General features: G+C 43.4%; 1 protein-coding gene across 1 annotated transcript in view; it reads left to right on the top strand.

Moving 5' to 3' along the window:
- The first annotated feature begins 1,393 nt into the window (after nucleotides 1-1,393).
- The window catches only part of ARL3 (ADP ribosylation factor like GTPase 3), a 32,630-nt gene continuing 19,927 nt past the window's right edge, over nucleotides 1,394-14,096 (top strand). The window contains exons 1-3 of the mRNA XM_029201161.1: nucleotides 1,394-1,508; nucleotides 8,341-8,484; nucleotides 12,706-12,822. Coding sequence (XP_029056994.1) covers nucleotides 1,506-1,508; nucleotides 8,341-8,484; nucleotides 12,706-12,822 — 264 coding nt within the window. The 5' untranslated portion in view covers nucleotides 1,394-1,505. The remainder of the gene's footprint in view (nucleotides 1,509-8,340; nucleotides 8,485-12,705; nucleotides 12,823-14,096) is intronic.

Below are 14,096 nucleotides of genomic sequence, written 5' to 3'. Positions count from 1 at the left end.
TCCCTGGCGGTCCAGTGGTTAAGACTCCCTGCTTCCACTGCAGGGATCACTGGTTCGATCCCTGGTCAGGGAACTAAGATCCCGTATGACGTTCCTCGCGGCCAAAAAATAAAAAAATAAGAACTAAGCCCCATATAGCACTTCCTAAGTGCCAGGTAATGTTCTATGTACTTGACATATAATAATCCTCACAAGAACCCAATGAGGTAGGTAAGAGGCACATACACACACACATCTGTAAACCTCCAGGTGTATCATCCATGCCCACACTTTATCTGCTCTTAAAAACTTCTGGATTTACATCTCAGGTATAAACCACTCTGTTCCTCCAACATGGACAATACAATATGGTGTTTAATAATTCCTCAAGAGCCAGAAAGTACTAGGTTCAAGTCCCCACTCTTATCGCTTAAAATAACCAATTTCTAGGGCTGTGAGAATGAAATGGAATCTTGTATGAAAAGCATTTCACTAGGAAGGATGTAATTTCCATGGGGGCAGATTTAGCCCCCTGCTGTGTCTCCAGGGTCTGGAATAGGACCTGGCACAAATGTTATAACTCTTCTTTCTGTCCTCTGCACAGGGAAGGGGTGGGAGGTAGCACCCAGAATCCCTCCCACTGTTTCTTGCCTGTAAGTGCAGGCCCCTTTTTGCCTCCTCCGGGGCTGCAGACGGCGCACCGACCGGTCCAACGTAGATCAACGAAACTATCCTTCCCAAAACGTCTTTCATCCCCGCTATCAGCTCACCCCAGCCCTCAGGGCCAGTCCTCAAACGGCTTCTTGCCTTCCGACAGGCAGCCTCCCACCACCAGGAGTCCTCCAGCCCGGATTCTAACACAGGTGTGTGGAGATGGGTGCGCAACCCATGACTCCCCCGCCCCTCAGCCCGGCACACGAAGGTGCTGGGGGCCGTAAAGGAGAGGTCCACAGGTAGACCCTTCTCTTGCCACGTGGCTTCCGCAGGTGGAAGCCCAGCCTGCGCTGCAGCCCCTCCTGGGCAGAGTCAGGACAGAAATGCAAGCTCCCTCCGGGATGTGGGGACTGGAGGTATATGTGGCAGGCGGACTCCTCCCAAGACCCCTTACCTGGTCCCGGGAGGAACGCACTGAGACAACTGCTACCAGATGCACCCCGCGTTGGCAGCTTGGCCAGGGTGCACTTCTGGCCTCAGCCCGGGAACCGCCCCTCGCCCCGCCCCCACACCTCTCCTTCTGGACCAATCACAGGCCGGGTGGCCCCCGCCAGCCACGTGGGCGAGTTTTCACCATTCCCTGGGTCTTCACCAGCCTGCCACAGCCTCCAGCCGCTCCAGCAGCCCGCCTGCGCAGTGGGAGGGCACATTGGCGCGCTTGCGCACATTGGGAAAAGAGGAGCTGGACCCCGCCCCGTCCTGCTGCTTTGCTCCTCCGCTGTGCGTACAGGGGACGTCGGGGGCGGTGCCGCAGGAGTTGCCCCTGGTAACGGGGGAGGCAGGAGGAGGAGGAGGAGGGACTCGGCGGGAGGATGGTGAGTGTGGGGCCTGGGTCCCTCCGGAGCTGGTCGGTCACCCGCCTCCCTTCCCCAGGCCCAAGGCAGGGCACTGCGCTTAAAGACAGGAGGGAATGGATTGACGCTCAGCCTGCTGTCTGGGTCCTGGATTGGTTTCGGGGGGCGGCGGAGAGCCCCGAGTGTGGGCCCTGGAGGGAGATCTGGGCCTGGGGAGGAAGGCGGGGCTTGCAACCGGTCCGAAACTAGGGGAAGGGGCTGGAAGGGGCTGTGGAAGGGTGCGTGGTTGTCCCGGTACGGAGCCAGGGCTCCATCATTGCTCTGGGGATGAGATGAGGGCGGATCCGAGGAGCTACGGAGAGCAGCCTCTGCACGCAGGCTTAGATCTTCCCGGGGAATCGGCCTCCCCGTGCCGCAGTAAAGTGGGGTTCGCCAGTGCCCGGCCAGAAGCGGGGAGAGGGCCAGCGCTACTGTCTTTGAGGTCGCGCCGGCGGTACCAGGGGAGATGGTAGCCTAGCTCTCCTCTTCCTCGCGATGTGCGGGCCTCTGGGGGGAAGGGTGCAAATCCCAGGACACAAAGAGGTGCCGCTTGGAAAGGATGCCTAGTGGATTTTACGCCGTCTTGGTGTCTGCGTGGCGGGCGCGCTTCTGCAGTCCCGAGTTATTTATTTGCTGACGGTTCTGCAAGGTCTGGTTGTTGGTGATGACCAGTTTCCCGTTCAATACTTAATCCATGTCGGTGGAGGCAGATTTGCTGCCCGGTCCTTAGTATTTCCTTCGGACCTGTTGCAACCTTCCTTGGCATCTGACCACACCAGAACCAAAGACCTTAATGTCAGTTTGGAGCAGATTAAAACTGGAGGGTGGGGCTTCCCTGGTGGCGCAGTGGTTGAGAGTCCGCCTGCCAATGCAGGGGACACGGGTTCGTGCCCCGGCCCGGGAAGATCCCACATGCCGCGGAGCGGCTGGGCCCGTGAGCCATGGCCGCTGAGCCTGCGCGTCCGGAGCCTGTGCTCCGCAACGGGAGAGGCCACAGCAGTGAGAGGCCCGCGTACCGCAAAAACAAAACAAAAAAAAAAAACTGGAGGGTGGCCATTCACTTGGGGCAAGCCTTTTCTCTGTCGAACCAGATTAAATCTTTCCCAAATTGTAAATTACGATACGTGACATATTTGATTCTTGACACTCTGTTCCTTGTTGATTTCTCTGCAGTTAGTTGGAGGGTGTTAAAATGGAATTGAGTGGTTTTAGAACTAGTCAAAGAAAAAATTGATTTTGGAGCGTTTAGAGCAGGTTGGTTGGCTTACCACCTGCAAAGAGCTAACACTCAAGCTTCTAGTTAGTTCCCTGCCCCAACTCCAGACCCTTTTTGACTTTTAGAAATGTTGAACCACTTCTGTTGACTTATGAAGTAAGAAAAAGCTAGATGTTCACAAGGAAAAAATACATGTACATTTGGTTAGATAATCCAATGAGTAAATTTTGATAGGAAAAAATTTTTGCAATTGATTTAACATCGTCAGATCGCTAAAGAAGTAGAATTATTTGATCTGAAGTTGCCAATCATATTTCAACACTTGCTACATTGCAGTTTTGTTAACCTTAGGCTAAACAGATCTTTACATGTTTGCTTTTTATTAATCGTTTATACTTGAGCTGTCCATTTAAAGGCTAACTTTTTCTCAACAAATGAGTACAAACCTAAATATTTACACAGAAAATAACTAGAATTGAAATGAAAAAGGCATGCTAAACCAAGAGAGAAAGAGATTGCATCATAAATGAGAAAGAGTTGGCTAACTTTTCCCAGTTTGTTTATCAATGTAGTGGACTGTGTAATTTTTATGATTGTTTAATTTATAATTACAAGTCACAATAAATTAACCACTGTCCTGTTTCCAGGTGCAGATTGACACTGTATACAACAAATTGACAGTGTATACAACACTGTTGTATACGATTGTTGTATTCAGTGATCAAGAGAGATTTTCTTTTTTATTTTTTGCCTACCATGAACAATAAGAAATTAGGACAAATTATTCAGGATTCTTTATCTGATTTCCAAAATGCATTTTTTTTTCCGTCTCCAAAAGTGTGAGCTATTCTTAGAACTGTAAGTGGAACATGGAATTTAAACGGTCAGTGGTGTGATTAAGTGTGTCACATCTGGTATCCCATGAGCCCCCGTGGTAACTGCTAGTAAAGAGTGAGTCCCAGGTTTATTTATTTTTTTAGTCCTTTAGCTATGACTAATACATATTTATTCTTTTTTTAATTTGGAGAACTGCAACAAAAAGCCATTATTGGTTTCTCTGAACCCCTAGAGGTTCAGTTGTCTTACCCCTGCCTTAGGATACCAAGTCCTTGGTGAAATACTAAGATGACAGTAATTTTTGTGCATAACTAATCACTGTTATTTAATAGATGAGTCCTCCATTTAGGAATTATTTATGGAGTAATTTCTGTATATATGAACCTAGTGGTAGTTATCTAGCATGTTTAACATTTGAAGATTGTTCCCAAGATTATGTTTTCCAGTCAAAAATTGTCAGTGAAAAATATAAACACAACTACTGTTTTGAGTGTCCCCTATGTGCATGCTTTACATACATCATCTCACTTAATCTTCATAGCATTTTTCTTGAGATATAAATACTGTTCCCATTTTCTAGATGGAACTGTGCCGGAGGTTACACATAGGGAAGTTGAATAAAAGTCTATGAAACTCTAAAGCCCATAATGTTCTTTTCATTAGGACTCTGATGAAGTGTGAACCCACTCTTCCTGAGGAGGTGCCCGTATTTTGTTCCTCAGGAAACATTGTATCTATTTAGTAGAGATATAAGGAGAAAGAAGACAAAATTTGGGTGAGGTTCTCCCTATCAAAGCTATACGAGGGGCTTCCCTGGTGGCACAGTGGTTGAGAGTCCGCCTGCCGATGCAGGGGACACGGGTTCGTGCCCGGTCTGGGAAGATCCCATATGCCACAGAGCAGCTGGGCCCGTGAGCCATGGCCGCTGAGCCTGCGCGTCCGGAGCCTGTGCTCCGCAACGGGAGAGGCCACAACAGTGAGAGGCCCGCGCACCACAAAAAAAAAAAAAAAAAAAAAAAAGCCATACGAATAGGCAGGTAAAAAAAAAAAGAAGAAAGAATTAACCTGAAATACTGTATTTTTCTCCTGCTGATTCCAAGGAGAGACAACTCAAGTTTTCTAAATCATAAGAAAAACCAAGCTATAAATATGATATTCTGAGCCAGAGATAAAAAAGCAGTTTTTAGCACCCCCCTCTTCAGGTCATATGACCCAACTTTAAATCAATCAGCGGCTTCCCTGTACCTCACGTGACTTGGCTTTGAATAGTAAGAAATGCAGAGGTATAAAAATGATGTTCTGAACAAGAAATGGAAAAACAACATCTTAGAAAGTTTTTTTCTTTTCGGATGGACCATTCATTGCATACAGAATAAAGGATTCTCTTGTGGATTTCTTGAACTGTAAACATACACACACACACACACACACACACACACACACACACACACAGCTATATGAATTCCTGGAAATTAATAACATCTCACTGGGCAGCACCAGTTTTTTTTGGTGAGGTAAAAGTAAATTGAAGTCAGTTCCATTTAAGCTAGGTATGGGGAGTGCATGTACCTGACAGCTGGTTTACTAATTTTAATACTTTTTTTTTTTTTTTTTTTTTGCGGTACGCGGGCCTCTCACTGTTGTGGCCTCTCCCGTTGCGGAGCACAGGCTCTGGACGCGCAGGCTCAGTGGCCATGGCTCACGGGCCCAGCCGCTCCGCGGCATGTGGGATCTTCCCGGACCGGGGCACGAACCCGTGTCCCCTGCATTGGCAGGCGGACTCTCAACCACTGTGCCACCAGGGAAGCCCTTTAATACTTAAATTTTAGCTGCTCCTCCCAGTCACATATATTTTCCATATACCAACATATTTCTCTCTCCCTCTCCAACACCCTAGTTTCTTTGAATGACCTAGTTTGTATCATTTTAGGTCAGTGCACCATGCCTCTGCTGGTAGTTGAGTTTAAGCTGATTTTGAGGCAGATAAAATGTCCATAGTCAACAGCATGTCTAGTCATGATTTGCCTATAGAAAAGTTTGTTTAAATGTTTTGTGGCTGAGTCAGACCACTTCTGTCCACCAGGGTGCAGATAACTTGTATGCATGCATGCTGATAACGCACGATGCACAATTAACTAAAGTTCTTGTTTCTTAAATTGCCTCTATTTAATGTCATAGGAGTACACATCCTACATAGAGATCATGTCTGTTTTGCTCACCATTGTACTTGGAGCATATTATGGGTGTTTAATATAAATGAATGAATGAATGGATGTTTTGACCAAAAATACACTAAAATTCATTTCCTTGTATTTATACTGCAAAACTCAGCCCCATAATAAAATTAACTTCTAATGGCTGTCTCCCTTCGTTTGACATTAACTATAGACATATATGGATAGAAGCATAGAGTAGACTTATTCTGCTCTTTTGTCCAGCCTGTTAAATCAGCTTACTTTGTACCTTTCAGGCAGAACCCTGATATCTATAAATATCCTCTTCCCTATTTAGCAAAGGCTAATAATCCTGTGATCCCCTCTCCTCAGGAGCTGGGTTAATATGATGCTGTACTGTATTTGCATTTGTCTTGCCTAGACCATGCTTGAGATGCCATTTGTTATTTCTCTGGAAGAAAATATTAGCTGAACTTCCCATTTCTCTGTAATTTCATTTAAAGGTGCAACATGTGAAGTTATTGTTTCCTGATGAGGAGAATTGCTCATTGGAAATGTAGAAGTATTATTTTTTTATACTATTAGGTTTATAAAGTTTAGTTGTAGTTAGAATGTTTTCTTTCTCATCTGTGTTTTGCTTTTCTCCTTTTAAGACAAATAGAAATTACGTTTTTTAAATCATTCAATTTCAAATATAATGAGTGTGTAAAAGCTCTCAGCCTGCAGAAAGCGGTATTTGTATATACTGATTTTTTTTGAAAGAGACACATGAGGAGAAACCTAAAACATTTATTTTGAAATAAATGAAAATATTTTACAGAAAACAGATTCTTTCACAATGTCTACACTAGTAAATGATGCATGAGAAGAACTTTCTTTACCTGTACCATTGTTTAATGTACAAATGTGATAAATTCCAGTTGTTTTAGAATTTTATTGGAAAGGATAATGAGGACATCTAATCAGGAACCCAGGAGGAGTAGTACAATGTGTTTTGCCTGTTCTTAGCCTTTTTATATCACCAGTCCCCTAAGGAGCTCAGAATTCTAATTTTAACTGTTCTGAAAGGTGGTATTATAAATGAGTGATTGCAATGTAGCTAATAGAAGCCAGGGAGATTGCTCATAAACAGAGTTTTAAAAAGGAATGGTGTCAAATAATTCAAGGCTGGAGAAGATAAAAAACAAAAGAAAAAATATGCCATAAAAAAAAAGTCTTGCTTAATCTTTTTTTGTTTGTTTGTTTCAAATCTATTCATTCTCTCTTCTCCAAATCTTTTGGAATAGAATTTGTCTGTCTTAAACTAAACGTTACATTTTATTGCTGACAGAAATTGAGGCATAGAGAGGTTAAAGTGGTCAGTGTGAATACAGTACTAAAAGGGGTAAACAAAGAGCCTCTGAAGCAGAAGGGAATTCTTATAATTATGTATATTTACATATCATTGTCTCAACTCTTGAAAATTATTTCACAGAATTATCATTTGATCTTAGTGAACGGACTGGTTTGAGTTATTTCCTGGTGCGATGCGGATAAAAAACATAACCATTTTATATAATTTTAAGACTCAGTTTGAAGGAATTTCCACTTGGGCTAGGAGATTAGATTATATGCCCTTTAAATTCTGGGATTCTTTGATTCTTGATGTAACCATGCCTCATTGGAAAATGATTGTCAGCCGCAAGACAGAACAAATAACTATCTTGTAAGATTTTTCTTATGTTCTTAGCTAAAAAGCAGCATGGCTTACTTCCATCCATTAAAAGAATAATAACAACAAGAAACGGAAATATTAGATTACTAGTCAAAAATACCCTGGTTAAACTTTAATGTTTTTTGCTTCCAGAATGACCTTTCAATTCCCTAATTTCTCTGTTGTATTAGATTCTTCATCTGAAAAACATAGATAATCTATACCGTGCAGCTATACTGTAAGGGTCATGTGAAAGTTAGAAGATGATAGAGTATTTTGAATGATGGAGTCTTAAACAAGAACTAAAATAAAGTCTTAAAAAGAGAGCCCAAGTACAATTTTCTACAACCTTTTGAATAGTACCTTAGTACCTTAAAATCTTACATTAACTCGGGTGGGTAATTCTGTTTATTTCAACAGCTATCATATAGTGTCTAATAAGCGCCAGGCATTGTGGGAGATGGAAGCTATCTATAGTCCTTACGCACAAGAAACTTCACTCTAGTATAAAGGAGAAAAATACAAAAATCAGTTCCCTACAGTCAGATATGATGGGTGCTCTGGTAGGGTGCTCTGGTATATATATATATATAAAGGGCTTCAGGAATGGGAGTTGGTTAGTAGTACATACTTCCAGGAGATTTGGGGTGACTGCTAAGCTGTATTAATAGAAGGAGCAGGAATAAGCCAGGCTATTTATTAAGTTGCTGAATTTACTAAAGTATTTCTGCCAAAACTTATAAGCAAATGGAATAAATGACATTAAAGTGGAAAATAGTACTATAAGCTCTCCACAACCAAGAACTTTTTTCAAGGAGGAGAAGGCATTCTGATACCCAGTAATATCAAAGTCAGTGCCTCCAAAGTAATCTCTCTTCTTCATGGTTGTTCAAGGGCTTACTCTCAATTTTGCGCAAATTGAAAAGTGCACCAGACCAGGAGGTGAGAATCCTTCTCCTGGGCTTGGATAATGCTGGTAAGACCACTCTTCTGAAGCAGCTGGCATCTGAAGACATCAGCCACATCACACCTACACAGGTGAGCACTGCCTTGCCCCCGATGCTTGTGTGACACATGGAAGATGGTAATAGCAATATGAAAGACAAAATGGGAGAGTTTTGTCCATTTGTAAGTTTTGTTACTGAGAAAAGTGTATACAATTTTAAAATAATCTCAGATTTCAAAATATATCAAGAGATTCCATTTATGTGAGATACTTAGAGTTGTCAAATTCATAGAGACAGGAGAGAGAACAGTGGTTACCCAGGGGCTGGATGGATGGCGGTGATGGTTGCACAAGAGTGAATGTACTTAATGCCACTGAGCTGCACACTTAAAAATGGCTAAAAAGGTAAATTTTATGTTACGTATATTTTACAATAATTTTTAAAAAGAAATAATATAAATTTATATGTCTATACATAGCAACATACAATCACTTCCCTCTGATCTAAGTAATTCCTTTTTAGAAATAGCTTTATCTTCTCTGATTTTGAAATTAATACATGTAGAAAAATACAGAGAGAGCATAAAGGAAAAAAAAACAGTACTGTGAGAAAAACCACTTTTAGTGTGTATTTTTCAGACTTAATAAATACAAATATATGTCTTTTTTTTTTTTTTTTTTGGCCACACCATGTGGCTTGCAGGATCTCAGTTCCCTGACCAGGGATTGAACTGGGGCCATAGCAGTGAAAGTCCAGAATCCTAACCACTAGGCCACCAGGGGACTCCCTCAACTTTTTAGATTTTTTTGGGTGGGGGCTGACGGGGGTTGGGGGCCCTCGCCACACGGCATGCATGCGGGATCTCAGTTCCCCAACCAGGGATGGAACCTGCGCCCCCTGCAGTGGAAGCGTGGAGTCCTAACCACTGGACTGCCAGGGAAGTCCCTCAATTTTTTAAATAAAAAAACAATTACCTGTATTTTTTTTTTTTTTTTTTTTCTGTACGCGGGCCTGTCACTGTTGTGGCCTCTCCCGTTGCGGAGCACAGGCTCCGGACGCGCAGGCTCAGCGGCCATGGCTCACAGGCCCAGCTGCTCCGCGGCATGTGGGATCTTCCCCGACTCGGGCACGAACCCGTGTCCCCTGCATCGGCAAGCGGACTCTCAACCACTGCGCCACCAGGGAAGCCTAATTATCTGTACCTGTATTTTTATTTATTTTTTTAAAAATTTATTTATTTTTGGCTGTGTTGGGTCTTTGTTGCTGCGCGCAGGCTTTCTCTAGTTGCAGCGAGCGGGGGCTACTCTTCATTGAGGTGCACAGGCTTCTCATTGCCGTGGCTTCTCTTGTTGTGGAGCATGGGCTCTAGGCGCGTAGGCTTCAGTAGTTGTGGCACACAGGTTCAGTAGTTGTGGCTTGTGGACCCTAGAGCACAGGCTCAGTAGTTGTGGCGCACAGGCTTAGTTGCTCTGCGGCATGTGGGATCTTCCTGGACCAGGGCTTCAACCCATGTCCCCTGCATTGGCAGGCGGATTCTTAACCACTGCACCACCAGGGAAGCCCTACCTGTATTTTTAAATCCAGCCTCATCAACCCTCCTCTTTCGTAGGGCTAAGCAAGCAAAGCACAAGGACGGTGGTGCTCCCAGCATGGATGTTGGAGACAAGTCCTGCCTGGAAGAACTCTAGTGGGTTTCTTTAGGCCTCCTTCCCTGCAGGAAATCCTGAGAGAGCTTGACCTTTGGCCAGGCCTTTGGGTTTCCTAACTAGGGGCAGCCCTGTTGGTCTTACTTTTTAAGTGTTTGAGCATTAGAGGTTTTAGCAAAACCAGAGTTATTTACCATTTTCTGTCACTGTCCTGTGATAAGAACTTGGTGTCGGGTTTGAATGGCTGTGCTGGTGTGTGTACTTCACGGCCAGCGAGTCTTACTGATTCGCAGCTCTTTGCAGAAAAGTCATTTCAACTGCTACCAAATGAGCAATTTTACAGCTTCTGAACAAATTTAATGTATGGCCTGAGGAGGAACAAATTACAGTAGTCTAGCCTAGAAGGGCTGAAAACACATATTAGTGTGTCAGGATTTCTGCCAGAAAAAGAAGGGCTAGGGGTTTTTTTTCATATTAGTGAGAGGCTGTCTCTCTCAAGAGCACCACTAAAATGAGGACGTCCACACTGTGAGCAGGGAAATGAAATCCTAGTTATGGAACCAAAGCTCCAATTCTAACTTTCAGGCTCTGTTTGTTATGTTGTAGGTGACTCTGTTATTATGTCAAGGTTTCGTATTTAGTCTTTAAAAACACACTTTTATTGTGTTTTTGTTTTATATTAGAAAAAGTGATAGATGCTCATTGTAGTAAACTTAGAACGTATAAATAGGTAAAATTGAGAAACTAGAAATCACCTATAATGCCCAGTCAGACATAACCACTGTTAACATTTGAGAATGTATCCTTTCAAGTTTTTTTCTTTGCCCATATATGGTGGGTATATTTAAAATAGAAAGTAAAAATGGCTCATACAGAGTATACTGTTTTGTATCATCTTTTCCACTTAATAACGTATCTTGAACATATTTCTACGTTGTTCTGTATGTAAATACTTATACAGTACACATCTCTAAATGTTTGCACGCATTCATTATTTCCTTAGAATAATTTCTTAGTAGATTTGCTGGGTCTGGTGACTTACAGACTTTTAAGGCAGCTGACACATATGGTCAAATTCTCGGATTTACACTTATTTATTCCCTCATCCTAGAAAGGATTTGTTGTTGCTGGGTCTGACATTTACTACTGTAGTTAAGTGTAGAATTTTTAAACGCATAAAAGGGGTTTTGTGAATGAGTCAGAATGAAGTGCGCTTTTACAATAAGCTTAAGCCACTTCCCTTAGGAGTTCTAAAACTTCTAATTTATTCAGTCATTGGCATTTTAGAGGAGCAGTAGTAAGCATCATCCCCTGTTGTCCTCTAGTGACTGTCCTCAGTGGAAATTGGGTGGCAGTGTTCCCGTACCATTGCCCTGTGCCTTCTCCTTCTGTGTGAGGCAGTAGTGCTGGGGAGCTGCCAGAAGAAGCAAATGTTCATGGAGGCATCCCCAGACCCACTTAACTCCAGCGATTCTGGATGAAATGTCACTTCTGTGGGAGCAGGCTGTTGATGGGATTTTTCAAATCCTGATTTCATTATGTCACTCTTGCAAGAAGATTCTTTTTTAAATCTTGCTCACAAAATGCCTTCTCTTCGAACCCCAAAGGTCTTGTTAATTTGTTTCTCTGCACATGAACCCCCAGCTCACCCTTCTTCCTGCCCCTGATGGGCTTTACCGTCCCCGAAGTTCCACCTTGAGTCACTGTCCTGAAAATGAATACTTTTCTTTTCAAGTTCATCAGAGATACCTATTAAAGAACAGTTTCAAATGCCCACTTGTTTGTTTTCATCACCACCTGTATGAGGGGTGCTACTCCAGTTTCAAACCAGCCTCCCCCTTAGTGTCCTAAGTTCAGGTCCTTCCTTTTCTTGATCAATGCATATGAGGCAATTTCTTTCATTTTGAGCTGCTCTTAAAGAATCCAGTCTTCCAGATTGTAGCTCTTGCCTCTTTTTTTTTGGCTGCATTGGGTCTTCGTTGCTGCACGAGGGCCTTCTCTAGTTGTGGCGAGCGGGGCCTACTCTTTGTTGTGGTGCGCGGGCTTCTCATTGCAGTGGCTTCTCTTGTTGCGGAGCACAGGCTCAAGGCACGTGGGCTTCAGTAGTTGTGACTCTGGGCTCTAGAGCACAGGCTCAGTAGTTGTGGCGAATGGGCTTAGTTGCTCTGCGGCATGTGGGATCTTCCCGGACCAGGGCTCGAACCCGGGTCCCCTGCATCGTCAGGCGGATTCTTAACCACTGCGCCACCAGGGAAGCCCCTTGCCTCTTTTTAAACTTAACATTTGTTCTGTTGTGTTGAGTCTGCAGATTCAGCTTTGTTTTTTTGTTAGTCACATGTAATGTCCTGTTAAATTTCACCATGCTGAGGACTCACGGGGTGGGTGGGGGTCTGTGTTGATTACCAGAGCTGTTCTCATACCAGGTCATCCTCAGCAGTTCCATGTATGTGTGCACTCAGCATGACATCATCAACACTGACCCTAACCTGAGTGACAGAAGCACGTGTAAATACATTTTTGTTCCCTATCAGAGCAAACTGTTTTCAGTATCATCTGTGTCACATCTGGCAGAGTACCTCAAAATTAATAAATAACATAGCTGGTAAATGTAACTTTGTCAGAAATTGATCTCAAAGCCTAGTAAAACTTGATATTTTTTGTTTCAGGGTTTTAACATCAAAAGTGTACAATCACAAGGTTTTAAACTGAATGTATGGGACATTGGTGGACAGAGGAAAATCAGACCATACTGGAGGAATTATTTTGAAAACACTGATATTCTCGTAAGTACTCCTTCTGATGCATCAATTCATAATCTCTTCTCCCCTGTCTTACTAACATTTACACTATAATTGTCTTTCTCGTCAATAATTCCATTGCCGTAACATTGCTCTCCATCACTATGAATTTAGAGCTAGCAGACAGATTGTGGAGCTTTGTGTAATTCATATAAGATGTTTTTCTGTTGCTCAGTAACAATGTTGTACCCACACCCACCTTGGCAAATAAAGTATTTATTAATTACCGTAGTGATTTGAACAGCAGAAGGGAAGTCAGGAGATTGTGCCATTGACTCCATCAACCCCAGGAAATCAACGAATCAGGTATATCCCAAAGAGAGCAACCAAGATAGTGAAGGTCCTGGAAACCATGATGTATGAGGAATGGTTGAAAGACCTGACGATGTCCTTCCTGAAAGAGAAAATGCTTGGAACTGTCTCTAGTTGCTTCAGGACCTATCTTAAGTCTGAGAGATGGGCTTCATTGTGAATAGTTGTAGAGGACCAAGCAAGGAGCAGTTTGGGGAGTATTAGGGTTTAACTCAGAATAAGGAAGAAGTTTCCTATAATCGTAACTGTCCAGAAGTAGAAGAAGCCGCCTCAGGCTTCTGGGATTCCTTCTGCCCTGGGATTCCTGGTTCAGGCAGCATTCACGCAGGCAGAGGCTGAGACTTGAGCTCCCAGCTCACTGCCAAGTTCTCTAGGACTACTGTTTTAGGATTCTTGGAGATTTTACTCTCCAGGTGCATGATTTCTCCAATCCCTCAGCCTCTCAGCTCCTTCACCTCCCCTCCAGCGAGCTTGCCATCCGCCCCACCTCAGCCACTCACTCATGGTCATACCATAAAACCAGGGCCTTTCATGAACTTGGATAGGAAAAAATGTTGCATAATATCTCCGTTAACCTCTAACTGAAAGTTTGAATTTACTTTAAATGACCATAGACAGTAAGCTGCAAAAACACGTCGATATCTTTGTTGCCAGTAGAACTCACCTTGCATCTCAGACAGCTTCCCTGTCTGCTGCTGCTTCCTAGGTGTCTCTTTCTACCTGCTCACTCCTATCAGCATGCACACATCCTGTAGTTGCTCTTGTTTAAAACAAAGAACTCTTGGCTTCCTGTACATCCTCCTCTAGATACTGTCCCATTCCTCAGCCTCTCTTTACAACTCCTTAAAAGAATTTTCTGTGTTCTCTGTCTTCACTTCCTCTGCCCGCAGGCACTTGGAACCCTCCATTCAGTCTCACCGAGAATCCACAGTGAGAATCCACAGTGC

This window comes from Monodon monoceros, unplaced genomic scaffold (genome assembly GCF_005190385.1).
Source record: "Monodon monoceros isolate NGI ecotype Baffin Bay Population unplaced genomic scaffold, NGI_Narwhal_1 Super_Scaffold_4, whole genome shotgun sequence".
In the NCBI taxonomy this organism is placed as follows: domain Eukaryota; kingdom Metazoa; phylum Chordata; class Mammalia; order Artiodactyla; family Monodontidae; genus Monodon; species Monodon monoceros.
The sequence above is the reverse complement of the archived record's forward strand: the minus strand, read 5'-3'. Positions and strand labels throughout refer to the sequence as shown.